At 38.0% G+C, this 22722-nt stretch overlaps 1 protein-coding gene across 3 annotated transcripts in view; it reads right to left on the reverse strand.

Moving 5' to 3' along the window:
* Positions 1-22722, reverse strand: part of AP4B1 (adaptor related protein complex 4 subunit beta 1) — a 34677-nt gene that overhangs the window by 3187 nt on the left and 8768 nt on the right. For all 3 annotated transcript variants that reach the window (XM_072426002.1, XM_072425993.1, XM_072426010.1), the window contains exons 5-10: positions 22339-22486; positions 19276-19772; positions 18097-18180; positions 16948-17051; positions 15421-15628; positions 815-1084 (exon numbers count right to left, since the gene is read on the reverse strand). In XM_072426002.1, the coding sequence (XP_072282103.1) occupies positions 815-1084; positions 15421-15628; positions 16948-17051; positions 18097-18180; positions 19276-19772; positions 22339-22486 (1311 nt within the window). The remainder of the gene's footprint in view (positions 1-814; positions 1085-15420; positions 15629-16947; positions 17052-18096; positions 18181-19275; positions 19773-22338; positions 22487-22722) is intronic.

Here is a 22722-nt window from a genome sequence, read left to right on the forward strand (position 1 = left end):
TTAGAGTCTCAAAATCCCTTGAGGAAGCCCACCAGGGCGAATTGCGTTGGGAAGACCATAACTGTCTATTGCATTTTTGACCCATAATCCAGAAAACACCTAACATGTAAGTGTTCGTTTATTGCTAGCCAAGTTCTGTTAGAACTGCAGCTTTTTTATAATGAATGTTGCTTTCAAATATATGTATTTTAGTAAGTTGAACAAACACTTTTAAGATGTATTAGATTGGTGTAGCCATAAAGAGCGTTTTTTTTCCTTTCCTTTTTGAATATGCAGCACAATAATAATCTTGCTTTACCAAAAAAAAAAAATCACTTCTTGACCTATACATGAGAAAGTGCTTTTTTCCAAATTAGAAGTCCAGCTTTTCATCTTGAGGTCAAAGTCATTGGGAGTCAGGTTAATTTCAAATATATATGGGCATAATAAAACAATTACAGCCTAATTCAGTATTTAGTGATACTTTGTTTTGTGACCCCAAGATATAGTAAACATTTCACATTTTACATTTGTGGGACCAGAAAACACAATTACCTATCCTTTATTAGTACCACTAACAAAACAAACATCAATACTAAAATGGGCCTGATTTGCTAAAGTTCTACAAAGCTGGAGAGGATATACTTTATCAGTGAAGCTCGGTGATCCAACAAACTTGGAATGGCTTATTTTATATAAATTATTTGCTATTTGTAAGCAAATGTTTTGAATCCTGGACCAGATTCATACCAGCTTCACTGATTAAAGTGTATCCTCTCTAGCCTTGGACAGCTTTATTAAATCAGGCCCATTGTGTCTATTACATTGAACTTACCTTCTACAAGATGTTTTGAAACAAAGGACAGTTCAGATTTAGTCAGAATAGAAGAATATGATTCCCGATACTTCTTGTCATATAAAGGAGTCAGGCTGTTGAAATCTGTAATCCAGGTGTTAACTGGTTGCTCTGTTCTATCAGCCAAGACTCCCAATGATGGGTCTGATTTTGGACCACTGAGAATTTTTAACACTTCATTCACTCCAGATGACAAAAGCCGGTAATAAAAAAGACCCCGATCTCGAACAGCCATGTTAGTTTCCTCCTCTACAAAATACGGAAATTGAGTACCTGGTTATTAAATTTCATTACATCTGTACAGTCTGGAAAAAATTAAGATCCTCATTATGGTTACACAAGTTATACAAAATATTAAATATCACTGACATGCTCTTTGCTCTCAGAGAGATTCTTGAGATGAGGTGTCAATGCTGCTAATCAATCACTCATCTTGCACAAAAATTGATTTATGTAAATTGTTATAGACCATAGCATGTTTCTTTTTACTAAATACTAATAAAAGTGTCTCTTCAATAAATAGGATGAAATTTAAAAATAAAATGGTAGCATAATAATTATTGGTATGGCCTGCATAGACTCAAGGAGTATGGTATATAATGTATAAACTTTGCTTTCAAATCCCTCCACAGTTCTTGTCCCACTTACCTTTCTGACCTGGTAAAAAAATATTCTCCTAGCCACTCTCTTCGCTCCTCCAATGACCTACTAATGACTTTCTCACTTATAACCTCATCACACGCATGGCTCCAATATTTTTCTAGAGCTGCTCCGACTCTCTGTAATGGTTTTCTTCGTTCTAATATGTTTGCTTCTACTTTCTGCTCATTTTAAAGAGCACTCAAAATCGAATCAGGAGACAATTTGGAAAGAACCTGCTTCTATATATGCACAACTTTAAAATTTAAGGGCAAAAAAAAAATGTCTGATGTATGATTACAGGAGCCAGTGAGAAGCCTTTGAAGTACCTTCCAACACCACAGACCCAAAGACAGTGGGAAGTTCATTTCATGTAATCAGAATTTCGGGTAAGAAATAGGGGTTGCATTTTTTTTAAACTGCAATTATTGGTTTGTTAGGTTTGCTAGTGATGGGTGAACTGGGAAGGTTACGATTTTTTCTTTTTGAACAATTTCCAGTTGTGTGAAAAAATGTTGTAGATCATTGATCCAAAAAGTATCCCTGGGGATCAGGATATATTTTCTTTCCCTTTAAGAACAAATTCAATCAGTCTTTATAAGGGTGTTCTGCCTTCCCCATATAGCACACATGGATGCAGCACTGCATAAAGTTGAAGAGCATGTGGCACTGCATAAAAAAGCAGCATGCGGGACTACATATAGTACAGAGGGATGAATTACTATAAAACAGAGAATAGAAAAGTATGCATGTAGTAGAGAGGTATGAGGTAATGCACAGAGTTAAAAAAGGGAAACTAAAAAAATGAATTTGGTAAACTGGGATACTACACATTTATTAAGCAAATTAGCAACAGAAAGTGCCTTATTTAATAAAGCTCTACATGACTGGTGAAGATAGACTATCATGGGAGAACCTGATCCAGTTTGATCCAAGTGATCCAACAAACCAGGAATAGATATTTTTAAATAATTTGCTATTTCAGGTGTAATGGATCCCCCAGGTTCTCCCATGATAGTCTATCGTCTCAGCCTTGGAGAGCTTTATTAAATCGTCACAGATGATTTGTCACAGATGAAAATACCTCTTGGTAAACAAAGTCCCTATGAGAGACCCATGCACCAATAGTTCAGGAGCCAAATGCTTCTAAGGCAAATTTATCATTAAAGACAGATTTTCACTGTATACCATCCCACAAATAAGAAGTGGTCAGTTTCATTATTTTGCAATACTTTAGAATAGCTGATGGAGGAATTTTATGACTCAGTCAGTAAACTTGTAGCAAATCTGTTGCATTATCTTGCAGTTCTTGTTTATTATAATTTACCTTTATTTAAAGCACAAATATATTATGTATGTGTTGTTCAATTAATAGAAGCTTGTTGGGTTTTGTTTAATATTAATCTCTCACCAACAATATATATATATGGAGGGGGATTAGCGCTTGCAGCAAGCACACAGAGTAGTTTGTATAATGTAACAGTCTCATTATTTTCTTTAAAACCCATATAGATTTCTTCATCAAACAAATCAAACAGAAAACATATAGGAAAAAGTGCAGTACCCTGAGTTCAAAGAACAGTCCTTTATAGTAAAGTCATTAGAAATCAAATCAGCATCACCAGCTTTTCATAGCAAGGAGTGACCTCTTTGAGTGTAAATGCTGAATATGAAGGGAGAAGTGAAAGAAAGAGGGTTTGACTCCAAATAAGTAATAAATCGTTAATTATGTATTATTGTAAACACATTTCCATACATAATTATACAATCAGGAACATGAAAGTATATATCCAGTTCAGTTATTCAAGCACTAGACTGGGATAAAACTAGACAACAATTTCTGTCTATATAGTAATAATTATCCATAAAAGTGCACAAACAAGTAAAGTGATCCAAGTTTAATGTGTTGGTGACAGATACTGTCACCAACACATTAAACTTGGATCACCTTGCTTGCAATTCATACCCCCCCCCATCACCATTGCTGATCATTCTTGTGTTCTGTATGTTATTGATACTGCTTTATTGATGTATTGATACAGTTTTATTACCTTTTTGTATAAAAGCATATTTAATATATACCTGTACCTTCTACTTAAATACAGACCGTTAGGTCTTCACAAAAAAGCGCACCCCCCTGAAGAAGCCCCCCGAGGCGAAACGCGTCAGGGTTATTCGTGCACTTTTACGGTTAGCTATTACTATATAGACAGAAATTGTTGTCTAGTTTTATCCCAGTCTACTGCTATAAGAACTAAACTGGATATATACTCTCATGTACCTGACCCTATAATTATGTATGAAAATGTGTTTACAATAATATATATTTAATAATTAATTACTTATTTGGAGTCAAAACCTCTTTCTTTCACTTCTTCCTTCATATTCAGTTGTTTCCACGCAGGCTTGTTTACAGCCTACCTGTTGCAATACCATTTCCCATGCCTGACAGCACAACTGTGCTACTTATAGAAGACCTGCAGTCTAGCCAATCCATTGGGTGTACCTGGGTGGAATTGGAAGGCCCACCCAATACCTTCCTTTCTATTTCAGAGTCCAGGGCCCTGAAACAAAATAAACATAGCAACCCTTTCAGAGTTGCTCCTTACGACTCCTTTCCCAGCATACACCTTGGTTTCAAGAGCTCGTGTTCTGTATAATGGGGATATATTTCTCCCATCTAGGACCCATTCCAGTAGTCTGGTACAATTTATATATGAATATATATTTGCCTTAACGTACTTTAAAAATCTGAATTGCAGGAAGTTACAGAACAATTACACAGCTCAACAAAAAACAGTTTTTTCACTTGCCAAGGATTTTTTAATATATTTAGTGTATTTCAGGTCTGCTAAATCCAAAAATTACATTAGTTTCATTGAATTGGCTCTAGCTCTTGTGATACAGGAATCAGAATAGACTTTTTAGAATTTTACCAACAACAAATGCTAACACAGCATATTATTATCAATCTTTATTTACACTAACACTATAGCTCTTGCAACTACCCTGTTATTTTGATGGCTGGCTGCACACTAAACAAATATGTGATATCTGTAAAAACTAAGAAAATGTAATCTGTAAATAAGTTTTTCAAAATAGGATAAATGTCCTTTTAAAACTACTTTTGTTAAAGTCACGTAACACATCTACAAAAACTAAGCTGTTAGATGCCTTGTGATGTCACTGCTGATGTCACTTCATATATTAAACTAGCTGATTACCCGGCGTTGCCTGGGTATTTATTTATTGGAATCTTATATTATACAGGAAAAGAAATCAAATAAAGCTATAGTGATTTTCTTGTCAACTGTGTTGTTTCATTTTTTTTGCCTTTGATTGCACTCGGCAAATTGACTTACATTTTCTCAAAGGCATTATTACAGGCCAGAAATTTGTAAAAGAGTCCAAAAAAAAGTATGTAAAAATATAAGCAAAAGGCACACTGTCACTGAGCAATACACACATACATGCAAATATATCTCTGACATATACCACATCGCTGTACAAAGATGCAGCGGTGCACTCACATGAGTCTGAGTGTTATGTCTAGCAATTTTGGTTTAAATGTCTTGATGCGTTTTCGAATGATGACATACACAAGGTCATACATACATACATCTTTGTACAGCGCTGTGCTATATGTTAGAGCTATATTTTGGTTCAAATGTCTCAATGCATTTCCTAGTGATGACATACACACATTCATACATACATCATCTTTGTACAACGCTGTGCTATATGTCAGAGCTATATTTGGATGTGTGTATGTCATCACAAGGAAATGCATAGAGACATGTTAACTAAACTTGCTATGTTCCAACATCACTCGAAAACGCATAGAGACATTTAAACCAATCTTGCTAGACATGACACTGCTGATCTTTGTACAGCGCTGTGGTATATTCAGAGGTATATAAATGTATAATAATAGTGTGTGACTGATAGGGGACATTAGAGTGTCAGCTCCTCTATTCAGAGACTGATGGGTCTAGCTCAGTGTTTCATTGTAGAGCACTATGATATATGTCAGAGCTAGATAAATCTATATATATAAAATTAGGTGTATGTGTGTGTGTCTGATGTAAGTCTCAGTCACATGTATGGCAAGTTTGGTTGAAATGTCTCCATGTGTTTTCAAGTGATGGTGGAACATACATTCTTACATACATACATACATGCACACACATCTAATATATATATATATATATATATATATATATATATATATATATATATAGATATGGATGTACCATTATTTTCATGAAACTTTACAGACATTTTCTTTTTATAAAGAATATGAGTTTTTCAAGTTGTTTAAATGACCCTAATGTATTTTGCTAAATTTGTGGTAAATATTCTCTGCAAAAACAGAGGAGAAACATTACAGAATTTGTGAAACAAGCATATCTTGCATATTTTGTTAATAAACTGGGGGACCAAAATAAGTACTGGGCTCCCCATATGGTATGCAAAACTTGTGTAGAGTGTCTATGTCAGTGGAAAAATGGAAAACTGAAAAGTTTGAAACTTGGTGTACCTATGGTATGGCATGGCGAGAGCCCAAAAATCATCATAATGATTGGTATTTCTGTGCTGTGAATGTAAAAGTAAAACAAGTAGGAGTACTCCAATTTGGAATCAGCAAGACGACCTGTGCCGCATGGTGCTGATGTTCATATACCATTGTTCACTACACTCCCCAATATTCTTGTATGCGACATGGAGGATATACAGGGTTTGGAGTGTAATCCAGGAGTTAGCAGTGCAAGTGAATATGAAGGAAGTGTTTCATCAAACAAGCAGTTCTCACAAGAAGAGCTCAATGATTTAATACGTGACCTAAGTCTGTCAAGGCAAGCATCTAACTTTTAGCATCCAGGCTAAAAGAAAAGAACTGTCTGAGACCAGAAGGTAAAATGACGGTTTATAGGACAAGAGAGGTGACACTCCTACAATATTTCAGTGAAGATGGAGACTTTGTGTACTGTTGTAACATTCCTGGATTACTAGCCCATATGGAGTACCAGAATACCGAGCAGAAGACTGGCGGCTTTTCATAGACAGTTCCACTCGAAGTTTGAAATCTGTTTTACTGCATAATGGCAACTGCTGTGCATTAATTCCAATTGGTCACGCAACAAAACCAAAGAAGAATATGAAAATATCAAAATGGTCTTACAAAAGCTTTGCTATCATGAACACCAATGTTCCATATGTGTTGATTTAAAAATGGTGAACCATATCCTACTTGGACATCCAAGTGGATACACAAAGTACCCATGTTTCATCTGCTTGTGGGATAGTGGGGCAAAGCAGGATCACTGGAAGAAAGTGACCTCCAAGAAAAAACATAAAAAAAGGTGCAGCGAACATCATTTCCAAGCCAATGGCTGACAAAGAAAATCATTCTCCCTCCAATACACATAAAGTTGGAATAAATGAAGCAATTTGTTAGAGCTCTGAACAAGGATGGTGATTGCTTCAAATACATTTGTAGATTCTTCCCTGGATTGAGTACTGAAAAATTTAAAGCAGGAATCTTTGATAAACCCCAGATTCAGAAACTGATAAATAATTCACAATTTCACATCACCTTTCCAGCTGATTTATCTGGACCTGCTCATCCAGTCCCCACCCAGCCTACCTGTTAGCCTCACTATAAAGGCTGTGTTCAGACTGACAATCTTTGCCTTTGCAATAGGTGTGCTTAACTGAGGCTCCAGCTTGTGTCTATTTCCGAGTGCTGATTCCCTGCTTTTGACTCTGGCTTGTTCTGACTTTGATTGTTTGCCCTGACCTGGTTCTGTTCTGGTTTTCGTGCTTGTCCAGCGATGTGGTTTTACACTATGGTTCTATCTGCAGTCAGCTACTGTCTGCACGGTTGTGTCTGAGGGCCGCAACCTGGGCGCCGTCCGCAGCAAAGTTGATCACTTCCTGCAGTTCCTTAGACTTTGCGCCTCAGCTTATACCTCCTCCAGATGTGCAGATTGCACAGAGGGTCCACTTCCCCACAGTTGTGGAAGATCCGTGACAGTTTTCAAAGGCTATGGACCCTGCTGACATTCCTCTGCCAAGCATCCTGCATGCCTTGGTGTGACAAATTGAACATCAGGAGGCCCAGACTGATCAAGTTGTGCAAGTGCTACGACTGCTCCTTCCCCAGTATTCAGAGGACTAAACCAGCATGTTCTGCTTGTCTGACTGTTTGTTTGAGACTGCACCTTTGCCTGGCCTTCCTGATTCCTACAAAGATTTTATGGATGTTTTCTCCAAGTTTCTTCTTTGTTGGTAAGAAGGATGGGTCCCTGCATCCCTGTATAGATTACAGGGGCTTGAACAAAATAACAGTTAAAAATTGATATCCTTTACCTCTGATTTCAAAATTGTTTAACCGCATCCAGGGTGCCACTGTTTTCACTAAGCTTGATCTGTGTGGAGCCTACAACCTCATCCGAATAAAACAAGGGGATGAGTGGAAGACCGCTTTCAAAACTCGGGATGGTCATATGGACCCTGGAAATGTTTCCGCTGTTCTGAAGTGGCCATTACCACAAGGGCTAAAAGCGATTCAATGATTTGTTGGCTTCGCCAATTATTATTGGCAGTTTAATAAGAATTATTCCTCCATTGTGGCTCCCATCACAGCCCTCAACAAAGAAGGGGGCCAACTGCAAGGTGTGGCCTAAGGAGGCTCATCAGCTCCTTTCTTAATGCACCCTGCCCAAGTAAGCCATTCCTACTTGAGGTGGATGCCTCTGCTGTGGGGGTATGAGCTGTTCTCTCCCAGCAAGGCACCTCTGGCAAATTGCATTCCTGTGGTTTCTTCTCGAGGAAGTTTTTGCTGGCTGAAAGGAATTACACTATAGGGGATTGAGAGCTACTTGCTGTGAAGCTTGGATTGGAGGAATGGCGTCATTTTCTTGAGGGAGCTCTCTTCCCTGTTACGATTTACACTGATCACAAGAACCTCCTGTACCTCCAAAACTGCCCCAAGGCTTAATCCACGGCAGGCTTGCTGGGCCCTATTTTTCTCTAGATTTGACTCCACACTTACATTTCACCCTGGGACCAAGAATACTAAGGCAGATGCATTGTCTCACTCCTTTGATTCTGAGGATACTGAACCGGAACCTTCACATATAATTGATCCTTACAGATTTTTCCTGGCTGCCCCTGTATGCTTGAAAGACGTTCCTCCTAGTAAACAATTTGTAAAAAGGTCTCTCTGTCCCCATACCCTTGCATGGGGGCAAAATTCTAGGATTGCGGGTCACCAAGGGCTGCGAAAAACCTTCATCTCACGCCTGTATTGGTGGCCAACCTTACGTCAAGATGCTAAAAACTTCACTGCCGCCTGCTCCAAATGTGCTCAAAATAAAGTTCCAAGAAGATTACCTTCTGGTCCACTTCTTCCTCTGCCTGTACCTAAGTGTCCATGGACCCATATTTCCATTGATTTTATCTCTGACCTACCTTCATTTAATGGTAGCACATTATTTGGGTAGTAGTGGATCGTTTTTCCAAGATGGCTCATTTCATTCCATTGACAGGGCTTCCCTCAGCTCCAGCGTTGGCTAAAATCTTCCTTAAGGAAGATTTCTGCCTCCATGGTCTTCCCTCCAGCATAGTCTCGGATCGAGGAGTTCAGTTCACATCTTGTTTTTGGAGGGCCCGGCCCTATGTCATCTGTTAGAGATTCAGCTGTACGTCTTATTCGCCTACCATCCACAGTCCAACGGTCAGACTGAAAGACTCAATCAGTGCCTGAAACAATTTCTTCATTTCTATGTATCGGGCAGGAAAATTGGAGTGAATTACTTCAATTGCTCATAATACCCGTGTCAGCGAATCCACTGTTCTTCCTGTCCTTTGGGTGTCACCCCAGTACCTCCTGCCATTCCTTCTGGTTCAGAGGTTCCAGCCGCCACAGAAGTCAGAGCCAGCTTCCACAAAGTCTGGGAAGATGCTCAGAGGGCATTGCATAAATCCTCCCTTCACTACAAGAAGTGGGCAGATAAAAAGAGGAGGCCTGCCCCTAGATTTGCACCAGAAGATAAGGTCTGTTTGTCTTCTAAGCATATACGTCTGTGGGTCCCATCTTCCAAACTTGCTCTCCATTTTATTGGACCCTTCTCTGTCTTATCACAGATTAATCAGGTGACCTATAAGTTGCACCTGCCCTCCAGTCTTCGGATTCCCAACTCTTTTCATGTGTCTCTCCTGAAGCCGCTCATTCTCAACCGTTATTCCCGCAAATCCCCTCCTCCTGTTCCTGTCCATGAGGATTCTGAGGAAGAGTTTGAGTCCATCATTGATTCTAGACTGCGCCATGGCAAGCTGCAATATCTGGTCCATTGGAGAGGCTATGGTCCAGAAGAACGATCTTGGGTATCTTACACAGATCTTCATGCCCCTCTGCTGTTGAAGGACTTTCATAGGCGGTTTCCCAAGAAACCGGGGGTATCCCTTCGGAGGAGGGGCCCTAAGAGTGGGGGTACTGTCACAGATCAGCAGCACAGCTGATCTGGTACTTGTTGATCACCAGACATATGTCAGATCAGCAGCAGTTGGTTCCCTTAACTTTTTTCTAGCTGCTCTGTCTAGGCTCTGGAGTGGAGGCGTCGACGAACCTTTCCAGCCGATTGATCTGCACCTGCTCAACCAGTCCCCACCCAGCCTGCTTGTTAGCCTCACTATATAAGCTGTGTTCAGACTGACACTCCTTGCCTTTGCAATACCAGCGATTTGGTTCTATGTTTTGGTTCTATCTGTAGTCAGCTGCTGTCTGCACAGTTGTGTCTGAGAGCCGCAACCTGGGGCAATCCCCCAGGAGTCCATGATTCCTTGCGGGGTGCTCTGGTGAACACCGGGCGGTTTCTTAGACTCTGCACCTCAGCTCATACCTCCACTTCCCCACAGTTGTTGCAGATTCATGACAACATGACTGATATTGAAGCTTCTGCCTGGCACAGCTATGTCATGGTTGGCAAGAACTTCTTGGGTAATCATAAAGCACAAAATTATGAAGAACTGGTACAAAACTTGCTCCTAAACTTTAGAAATTTGGGTGCTACTTTGAGCATAAAGGTACACTATCTGCATAACCATTTGGAAAAATTTCCAGAAACCTTGGCGATTTCAGTGAGGAACAAGGGGAGAGGTTCCATCAAGATATAAAGGTGATGGAAGAAAGATATCAGGGCAGATGGGATAGACACCAAATGGCAGTCTACTGCTGAAGCCTTCAACGTGATTGTCCTAATCATCAGCCTAAAAGGAAATCATATAAACGTATGTTTTGTGTGTAACACAATTTTCAATGACTGCTTTGTGATTAGTTCTGTAAATATACTGAATATAGAATATATTGACATTAAGTATTTCAAAAATGTTATTTTGTATACTAAAGCATATCTAGTTTAATTTTTGCTTAATTTTCTTGTTAAATTTATTATTGAAGTACAGTAATTATTTCAAACACCAGAGTCAATCTAGCAAGACCATTACCATATTGTGCATCAAACATAACCTAAAATGACCTAAATCTGTTTGGCAAGAAAATGTTTGTTGATCCGTGTTATCTCTTTTAAGAATATGTTTGTGTGACAAGCTTAGAGAAGTTGTATCACAATTGTCAAAATATGTGGTTAACGCACATGAAGTGTTGTGATGAAATTAAGTGATTGTGTTAAAAAAAGGCTTTAGTTCCTCACATTTTTATGCAATTTTTTTGTTCAACCCACTGAGCTGAAAGTCTGCAGTTCAACTGCATCTGAGTTGATTCATTTAAAATTAATTGTGGTAATGTACAGAACCAAAATTAGAAAAAAGTTGTCTCTGTCCAAATATATATGGACCTAACTGTATGTGTCCCAAGTATATAAAACTCATGGGTTCAGGGAGTACAAGAGAAGGGGTGTATTACTGAAATGGTTATGAATCCCCTTTCCTAAAAATGGATGTTATGGGGTATCTTCCACCTTACTGGATCCAGGCTTGTCCTGATTCAGTCTTTTAATGGGATGGAAAATCTTTAAAACAGCGCAACAACATTTACTATCTGCATTAATTATAACATGAAGTGCTTTGGTTGCGAGGCAGGGCAATGTATATGAGGCAGCAGAACTAACAGGTAAGCTCCTAGAAATAGACAATGGACCAGGGCCCCAACATAAGGAAAGACCAATATAGAGGACAGAAAATAGAGATTGCACAATGAAGTTTAAAATAACCAGAAAATAATTGTTTGATCTGCTTAACAGTGGTGTTCCCAAAGCAGACATTAATGGGATCAGTACTATTGATCTGTTTAAACGCTGGAATGAAATGAAGGATAAAGAAATGTTACAACCAGCCAGACTCAAAAAGGTGATGAATAGTGATGCAGAGGAATTGACCCCTTCCTCTATGAAAAAAAACAACCCATACAGGGAGACACGAACAGCTTTAGATGAATATATCACAACACATTCACCCTTCATGAGATAAAAGGGGTGGTACACCCTGTTTATGCTTAAGTAGAAGAAAACCCAATGGCTTCATTGATTAGAATCTGTGGAATGAAGCCAGGGAATAAAATGCCTGCATGTATAGGTGGCAATTAATTGGCAAGGGCAGTCACAGCCAAAGAGAATTACAGCACTTTTAGATACTAAAGCTGAAGTTTCTTTGTTTCACAGTAATCAAAAAAATCACTCAAAGGAACAAGCAATGCATGGCTAGCAGTAGAAGATTTTGGAGGTGAGACTGCATGTGCTGCTAAGATTCACTGCACTGCCCCTATCTTTAATGCTGTGTACTTGTATCTGAATTTCCAGGGAACATACTAGTAATTGATATCTTATAGGGCCAGACTATCCATACCATGATAGGGACAAATGTATTTAATACGTTAGTATTCTCTTTTACTGTGTCTGCAGTCAAACCCATTGGGAGGGGTCAAGCTAAATGTACACCAGTATATATTTCACTCCTGTCCAGGTGGAAATTACAAGGACTATCCAGGCCTTATTGTGACCAGAGGTATTCAGAACAACTGTCAACCCTTAATACTCCTGTTTATCCAGTAAAGAAACCTAATTGATCTTACAGAATGACCATTGACTCCTTAGAAGAGTAAACAGCACTGACATGTATTCCATGGCAGATCTGAATAGTAATTTAATTGCAGGGGAGTAAGTTATTTCACTGTTGGTAAGAATACAGGAGCTTCTGATAGGGATAGTTTATTCACACTGACTCATACCTTCAAGAAATAATTTCCTTTAATTAAATTTAATTTAATTTAGTTTTAGTAGCATGGAATAAAAAGTGTTCATTGAGGTTTTCACTAAAAGATAAAGTCTTAAAACTGTGGTTGCTTTATGTGAGTATGTTGTGCAGTATGATTCATTTTTTAATTTCCTAGATGGGGAGATCTTTGTGCAAACATGATCATACACAAAATCTGCCTTCATTCTAAGAAAAAGGAAAAGCTATTCTGCTCACTAACACTATAGCTCTTGCAACCACACTCTTATTTTGATGGCTGGCTGCACACTAAACAAATATGTGACATCAGTAAGAACTAAGAATATGTAATCTGTCCATAAGATTTTAAAAATAGGATAAATGTCCTTTTAAAACTATTTTTAATAACTTCATGTAACACATCTACTCCTGCTCTGTACTGAATAAGAAAACCAAGCTGTTAGATGCCCTGTGATGTCACTGCTGCGAATTCCTTTAGCAGATTTTTTTGAAAGCGGTAAAGCTTTATCAATGATTTCACTCAGACTGTACTGAATGGCCTTGGTCTGTGGACATGGCTAAGCCACAGTAGGTGAGCTCTACTTTGATGTAGCTGTGGTATATGCACAGGGCGGATTTTTTCAAAAAAGTAAAGCTTTTATAATGATGGTGGGCATAGGGAAAATTGTAGAATGCAATGCAAGGTGGCAAGGCTGTAGACAGAGTGTCAGCAGGAATAAGGAATTCCAAGCTACTGGAAACGATCACCAATAATAAATATCTATTGGAATGGTTTTAAAGCAAAAGAACATTTGGAAACTTGTAATGGAGAAAAAAACATTTTGGGTTTACTGAAACTTTGAGTTTGAGTATTGCCACCTAAGGCCTACTGCACAAAGAATCTTCCAATTGGATTTCTGATCTGATAATACAATCAGATCTGAAGTAAATATGAAGGTAATTCAACAGCCAAGTGATGGATTTTGCAATTTATAACCAAGAGTGCTGGTAAAATACAAAAGTCATGTGTGTACAATTGTAAAATTGATGAAATTAGTCAATTACAGATCTGTAAAAGTAAGCAGCCACTTTTTAATGTACAGTACTGCATAATACTTTATAAATAAAAATTAAGAATAATAAAACTAATCCCCATACACAAAGTATGGAAAATCTGCAACAGAGAATTATAATAAAATAAAAATCCTAAAATAAAGTCACTAATATAAATCCACTAAATAAAAGCATTTGTGTTGTGATGCTGTTAGAGAGTTCCTCTCATTTCTTGACAGGAAATATCTCTAAGGCTATGTTCAAACCACCATTTTGCCAGGCTATTTTACAGCCTGTAAATGTTTGCAATGACCCCGTAAAAGTTTACATGAAAAAGAATGGATTTGTTTTTTGTGCATGTGTTTGCAGGCTAAGGGTTTTAATCATCCCCACTTATTTCAGGACAGTTTAAAAGTTCTGGACTTGACATAAGTCAGTCTTGCATGAACTTATGCCACTGGATAAAACAGACTCAGAATATAATGCTCAGAAAAACATAAAGCTTTATGTACAATATATCTATTCCAATATAGACGTTAGATGGTTAAATATATATATATATTTTTGCACATACTACTGCTTACCAGGCGTAAAAGGACAGTGGGTAAGTTAGAAATAAATAAAGCTATCACCCTTTAAAAAAGCCCGGAATAATTAAACTATATTATCTATAAGCTGTGCACAATACACTTGGTATTATACAGTTCTTGACCTTTGATAAATATTGAATAAAATAGATGATTTATAAAGTACAAATAAAAAAGAATAATACTGTCTTTGACTAGGTACGCTAGTTACTATTTTGTACAGATCATTTCCAATAAATTAAAATGAAAAATGCCAATTTTTTAGATGCCAATCATTATTCTACAAAGTATAGAACCTTCCCAAATTTGTTAAAATAATAATAATAAATTTGTTGTCATACAACGTGGAGATAAGCAATCATGGGGATGGACCTGAAAGACAGATAAAATCTTTGTTATCTTTACAACTGAAAAACTGACCTATTGTGTAGCAAAGTGTTTTCAATATGGCCACTATATCCTCAATAACTGGTTTATTTGCAAAAAAAAAAAAAAAAAAAAGAAAAGACACTTTAGAAAATATAAATATTCTAATTCATTCTTGTTAATATGGGTCAACAGTCACAGACATTTGTTCCTGTAGATCATCCTGAGGTTTAATTCCCAGAGAAGAGGTAGGTTTATCTACCCCGAGTGTGACTCAGGGTTAACGCTTTTACCATCTTTTTTCTACCCCGAGTCACACTCGGGGTTACCACCCAGGAGATTAGGCAAAGGTATTGCTTATTAAATGTATAGGCAAAGCAAGGAGAAGTGTGGAATATTGGTTGAAGTGGTGGAGGCAGAATACAGAAATTTAAACATTGAAAACATAAAAAGGAGCGATGGAAAGCCTTGAAGTGGTGATATGGACAAAACACAGTAGAAATAGTGAAAGAAGTGCATAATAAAAAATATTAAGTAGGGGATTGAGCATGAAGTGCACAAGCCACAGAGAGTGTAGTACTGGTGCAGAGTACATTCACATATGAGATGAGATTGATGATATGTAAAGGTTAAAGATAAAAAGACCTGCAACAGCATCAAAAGTTCCAAAAACAGTCATGTCACAGGATTTCAAACATTAACTCTTACCTATACAATAATGAATAAGACGACCTAAAATGTCCTGGCACTCGGCTGGCCGGCAGAGGAACAATCGCACCAGAGATGTCAGGAGCTCCATTTTTACTGTTGGTGAGGTCTCTGTCTTAATATTGTCAACATATTCCTCTAAAACATATGGTGCATTGGTTATGAATTCTCCATGCATCCCCAAAAGCCATATTAAGGCGTGTTTGCCCTGTAGATGAAAAGATATAATAAACATGAAGGATTAAATAGGTTCTGTTTATATATACTGTTTACCCGAAAATAAGACAGTGTATGAATTTTTGCTCCAAAAATGCACTAGGGCTTATTTTCAGTGAATGTCTTATTTTTGCATGAACAACAATCAACATTAATTCTTGAACAAAAAAATCAACATTTATTCAAATATAGTCATGCATTCATATAGTCATCACATTCTGGAACATCATCATCACACCACCTGGCACTTTTCAGCAACCACCCTGCTGTTTTTGTTGTGTCACAATACAGGGGCTGCCACCGAGCTTCAATTTCTTCCCACTCGGCTTAAAAAAAATTCTGGGTTGACCACTGGGAAATATTTGAGGGATTGCCCCTGATTCATCAAGCAGAATCGGATTATCGGTAACAATAACATTAAAATTCATTAAAAATGTGCGATAAACATAATCAAATATTCTTGTCTGGGTTACCCAATCCTCTTTATGATTTATTTTGTTGATATTGGTACCAACTCTTGTCTCAGCATACCTGCATGTAGCGTCCCCATGTAGGGACGTGGTATAACGAGGCAAGAGTCAGAGACACACACAGAGGCAGGAGTCGGATGCAAACGAAGCTCATAGAAATAAGTCATCTCTGACTGGCAATGATGTGAATATAGGCAAAAAAGTAGAAAACTACTATGAATAATGGTGATATAAAAGAGAGCACCAATATCAAGGAATAAAATCATAAGGAGGATAATTAATATAGATGATACCATGATAATGAAAATATTGCTGATTGAAACATAGTCCAAAATACTGCTGTCCTTGCCTGCTCTCACCTGGTAGGCGGAGTCCTATGTGCTGCAAGAATCAGATATTTCTGTCTTCCTCTTTTTCCTGAAGAAGCGGATACTATCCGTGAAGCATGTCAAACCAACAGGGTATGCCCCTAGGATTGGGTAACCCAGACAGGAATATCTGATTATGTTTGTCGCACATTTTTAATGAATTTTAATGTTAATGTTCTTTTTGATAATAAAAAAATATGGTTTCTGATATACAGTTATAATTTAGTATCACTGGCCTTAAAACTCCCATTTATTGAGCCAAGTCCAGTCAAAAGAAGTGAAAATTCAGTGATTCCAAGGATCCCCAAGGTTAGGCCTCATGATGGAGTAGGAAGTTTGGTAATCCTGTAGCTAAGTGAAGATGCATATTGGGTAGTTCTCAGTTGAAAATGTTGTCAGGGGTTCTTGGGGGCAAAATCGTAACAAAGTAAAAAAGACGACCCAAAATATGTAAAAATCATGTTAAAAATTACCTCATTATCCTGAATATTTCCCTCACAGCCAGGCAGGGCCAGGCACACTGAGCTCACACACTGTGGACACAACCAAACAAGGTCCCGAAATGTCTGTATGACAGCTAAAAAGTAACCAAAAAAAAATGTCACAATGTAACACAATTTGAACAAACGTCTATCGCATGTTTATATTTTGATTTGTTTAATTTATGGCTAAACATGCTTCTATATCTGAAGTTATAGAGCATAGAGTTCATGGGTTAGAAGTAAGTAACCCACAGAATGCAGAGGTGACAAGTAAGTACTGCAGCAGTGACAAGCGTGTAATGCACATAGGCTGAGAGAAAGGAAAGCATTAAGTGGAGCCAAGAACTGCAGTAGAAAACTTCTGGAAGTGTGTATCATACAGGACTGAAGCAGCATGATGGGTAGCCCCAGCATCAGGGAATATGGACATTCTTGAAACCTAGGGCACTAGGCACCAGACAGTAGAAGCTTTGTAGGGTCATAAAGCCTACACACACACTCCATTGGCAATAAACATAAGACCCCAGTGTCTGTATGTTGTATAATGTATAAAGTCAATATGGTAAAGAGTTTCCTTTACATTACTTGTCCCACATTTCATCATCATCACAAAATACAAAAACTTAGGGGTGCAAAGAGACTATGCACATCACCTACTGCCCTATTCAGATGAATACAACCACGTTTCAATGTCATTCAGTTCTGTTGTGCTGAGTCCCAAAGCTCCCAAAAAGGCATTACTTTATAAATGTGCAGGCTTTTTTCTTTTTAAAAAGCAGCTTACATTAACCCCACCTAGCTTCTACCTAAAAACTTGTTTTTGTGTTGTGGGTACAGGATGACTGGTATGACAGCAAATGTTGTCAGAAGTTATAAGAACACTGTGGTTTATTTTGGTTTATAAAAGAATTTTGTTTAAGTATTTTTTTAAATTAACATTTTGTTCCAACCTTTCCTTGACTTTCCTTATCATAGGATATTGCATCAGTAAGCACTGGCGCTAAAGCAACAGAATGACATCCACATATAAATGTTTTAAGAGGTCTGAACTACTAGCTTCTATATTTATTTAATGACAGGTCCCCTTAGGGTTAAATAGAGAAAGCAATTTATTTATTGCTAAAGTAGTTATGAAGTTACCTGATGTAATGTGCTCTTGTTTGAACTCCAGCAGGCCTGCCAAAATTTTCACACACCTTTCACTGTATGTTCTTGCAATGCGACCTATAAATATAAAAAAAATAATATTAAAATGTACATTACAAAAAAAAGTGTTACACAGAAAACGCTTGTCATATATTGACCAGCATTTGGCATTTAGGTTTAGTGTTTTATTTAAAGTTTGTAAATTAGAACTTATCCCCCACTTCTGTAGGCTTAGTCCTCTCTGACTGGTACACTGAGGCTGCTTCTCTTGGGTGCTCCATCAGGCGCAGACACTCTGATGTTGTCATATATAATGAAGGACTAGCAATTGTGTATTGTAAATTAGGACACCCAGAACCCATCCACAACCCACTGCATTGAAGGGAAGAGATGAGCACTGGTTGCTGTGGATGCTAGGTATAAGGCAAGTAAAACTGCTGTTTAATGGTAAACTAGACAAAAGCAAACATTAACCCTTTGCAGTGTGGGGGAAGCCCCACTAAAAGGATAGTTTTAACTTTTCCCTGGAGTTCTGCTTTAACTACTAAAAATGCTATTCATTTTGCAGAAAGCTTCACAAAATCTAACTTTCCCCATTTGTCTTATAAAATTAAATGCTGTATGAACAAGGCCTGTTGCTGTCTCTTTTACTCCCCTCCAGTCACCTGTCACTGATCCAATAAGATAAACGATATGTGGTGTTACTGGAACCTTGCATCCTTTTTAGGAATCCTCTGGTTGGGCCCTTGTATATGTTTTGCACTCTCAATCTTATTTTCTTACCAACACTAACAAGGTTAAACTGCAGTTATCACAATGGTTTAGGTGACAATAAAACTAAAAACTATGTTGTGGAAATTAATACACAATAAGAGTAACTGTGCCAAGGCTGCATTTACTATGTAAGAACTTGTGGACATGTGGAAACAGAGCAGGCTTTCAAGCAGATTCAGCTTGCATACCCTCTCTTTTAGAACTGCGGGTCTGGAAGGTATCAGTTTAGGATGTCCCTACAATAGGGTAAAGTGCCTTCAGACTGCAATATGCTATGTTTTACTATGCTATACTATGCTAGTGACCACTAGAACTTAAGCAGAACTCGCTTAAGAGGTTCTTTTTGATAAATTCAACATATAAACTCCTAACAATATTTTCATCTACAGTAATAGTTACCGATTGCAAAAATTGCTGTGTGGGCAAGCTGTATTGAGACATCTGTGCAACATATTCTGAGTTCCTCCAGTATACTGTGCACATTTTCATCATTAACCAGTTCACAAAGGATGTCAATCTTCTGGTTTTTAATATAATGAGGATCATTGTATGAGCAGAAGAATTTCTTGTAATGACTGCTAAAATGTCCTGGCAAACTGCGAAGAATTTCTCTGACATGGCACAAAGCAGCAAAACACATCTCTCTGCTTTCAGAAGTACAGGCGGCAAGCAGTGGACCTTTTAGTCGGACCAGAACATCTGTCTGCACATGAGGAAACTCCTTTACTAGCACTAGGAATAGTTTGGTTGCTCCCATGACTACACTGATATGGGTGCTCTTCAAATAACTATCCAGTATGTTAAGAATATCAAATATCTCTTCTTCACTCCGTGGTTTGTATCGAAGAAGAATTGTCAGAACTTCACTTTGTCCCCAATGATCCAAATCAGCCATCCTAAAAAATATCAAAGTTGAGATTTAAAAAAATTATTAATGGAAAATTATTTTAGCAGAAGAATTTTAGTCTATTAAAAATGTATTGTTGAAACAATTTATGGTTGTGCAATAATTTATGACTTTTAGGCTACGTACACACTTCAGATGATTCTCGTCCGATAATCGCCTCAGTGCTGATACTGAACGAGAATCTGGCATGTGTACAGTGCTCGTCTTTCATGGATCTGTCTTGATGGATCCACGAAAGACAAATGATCGTAATGGAAGTGAAGGGGAGAGTGCAGCGGGGTGCCACTTTTTCGTTCTCCCCCCTCCCCTCTCCATAGATCAGAATAGAGCCTGTTCATGCATTGTGAAGTCTTTTGTCGTGAAAAGGATTGTGAAAGATCCTTTCCAATGACAAATATTGGACGTGTGTACACAGCCTTAGACTACATTTTGTGTGAATTAGTATGTTAATTTCTACTATGTATATACAGTTAGGTCCAAAAATATTGGGACCGAGACAACTTTTTTGTAATTTTGGTTCTGTACATTACTACAATTAATTTTAAATAAAACAACTCAAATGCAGTTGAATGGCAGACTTTCAGCTTTTATTCAGTGGGTTGAACTAAAAGCTTGCAAAAACTTTTGAGGAACTAAAGCCTTTTTTAACACAATCACTTTATTTCAGAGGCTCAAAAATAATTGGACAAATTAAAAAGCTGAAAATAAAATGTTCATTTCTAATACTTGGTTGAAAACCCTTTGCTGGCAATGACAGCCTGTAGTCTTGAACTCATGGACATTACCAGATGCTTGGTTTCCTCCTTTTTAATGCTCTGCCAGGCCTTTACTGCAGCGGCTTTCAGTTGCTGTTTGTTTGTGGGCCTTTCTGTCCGAAGTTTAGTCTTCAACAATGCATGCTCAATTGGGTTCACATCAGGTGACTGGCTTGACCATTCAGGAATATTCCACTTCTTTGCTTTAATAAACTTCTAGGTTGCTTCGGCTGTATGTTTTGGGTCATTGTCCATCTGTATTATGAAACGCCTCTCAATCCATGTGACTGTTTAGCTGGATGTGAGCAGACAGTATGTCTCTGAACACCTCAGAATTCATTCGGCTGCTTCTGTCCTGTGTCACATCATGGATAAACACTAGTGTCCCAGTGCCACTTGCAGCCATGCACGCCCAAGCCATCACATTACCTCTGCCATGTTTTACAGATGATGTGGTATGCTTTGGATCATGAGCTGTTCCACGCCGTCTCCATACTTTTTTCTTGCCACCATTCTGGTAAAGGTTGATCTTGGTTTCATCTGTCCAAATAATGTTTTTTCAGAACTGTGCTGGCTTTTAGATGTTTTTGAGCAAAGTCCAATCTAGCATTTCTATTCTTGAGCCTTATGAGTAGCTTGCACCGTGCAGTGCACCCTCTGTATTTACTTTCATGCAGTCTTCTCTTTATGGTAGACTTGGATATCGATACGCCTATTCCTGGAGCGTGTTGTTCACTTGGTTGGCTGTTGTGAAGGGGTTTCTCTTCACCAGTGCTTTGCTTCTTTCACATGATGTAGCAAACCTTAGATTTTGCAACTCCTAATATTGTAGCAATTTCTTGATGAATTTTTTCTGTTTTTGCAACTTAAGGATGGCTTGTTTCACCTGAATAAAGAGCTCCTTTGACCGCATGTTGTCTGCAAAATCTTCCACATACAAGTACCCCCCCCCCCCCCCTCAAATCAACTCCAGGCCTTTTATCTGCCTAATTGATAATGACATAACAAAGGAATTGCCCAACCCAGCCTATGAAATAGCCTTTTAGTCAATTGTCCAATTACTTTTGAGCCCCTGAAATGAAGGGATTGTGTAAAAAAGGCTTTAGTTCCTCACATTTTTATGCAATCTTTTTGTTCAACCCACTAAATTCTTAACTGTATCTGGGTTGTTTCATTTAAAATGAATTGTGGTAATGTGCAGGACCAAAATTAGAAAAAAAGTTTTCTCTGTCCAAAAATTTATGGACCTAACTGTAACAAATTCTATTTACATAAAGCAGATGTCAATAAAAAGTATTTTTTCTACAAACCATATGCTTTGACTTCTGATACGTTTTAGACCCTAAAATTTGAATGTATGTTCTTAGATTGTAGGTTCTTTGGGGTTTTCTCCTGCTCCTGTGTCACTATCTGCGTCTGTCTGTCATTTGCAACCCTTATTTAATGTACAGCGCTGCGTAATATGTTAGTGCTATATTACCACTGTTTAAAAATAATAATATTAATATTAAAACACCACTTGTTCCACCCTTGCCCTAAAATGCCCATAAAACGCTGATTAGACCAAATCTGCTGATACCAAGCCAGTGTAAAAAAAGGTTGTTTAGAGGTAGCATTTGTGTGAATGTATGAGCCATGGATGGATGGATGGATGGTCAGCACTTATACTGTCTACTAATATCTGTCATATTTTACCATCACTTTCGGTGAACAGTTGTACTGCAGATCAGTTTTCCCCCATTCTTATGTACAAAACCTGATACTATTATTACAGTAAGCAAGCAAGTATAAAGAGACAACCTGTTAAGAAGATGATGTGCTATAGGCTTGTTAATGACAACTCCACCTTCTGTTTTCAGAATTTCTTCCAGGGCTCGCAAGCAGTTAACCAAAACAATCGGATCTGGATCTCGAAGCAAATTGTACAGCTCATTCACAATGGCTCCATCTGAAAGATTGTAAAATTTATACTTCCGCTGGCGCGGTAAATAGGGAGATCTTTCTCCTCCGCAATGCATACGTGGCCTAGTGGCTATAAAACTTTGCCGACCCCTGATCTAAATCAACTAGCACCTTAGAACAAGAAGGTTTTCTAGTATCTTTATTCCCTTCGTGGTTGAACTTAATAGACTCTTTTTCCATGTAACTACCGTGTTTCCCCGATGATAAGGCAGGGCCATCAAA

This window comes from Pyxicephalus adspersus, chromosome 1 (genome assembly GCF_032062135.1).
Source record: "Pyxicephalus adspersus chromosome 1, UCB_Pads_2.0, whole genome shotgun sequence".
Taxonomy (NCBI): domain Eukaryota; kingdom Metazoa; phylum Chordata; class Amphibia; order Anura; family Pyxicephalidae; genus Pyxicephalus; species Pyxicephalus adspersus.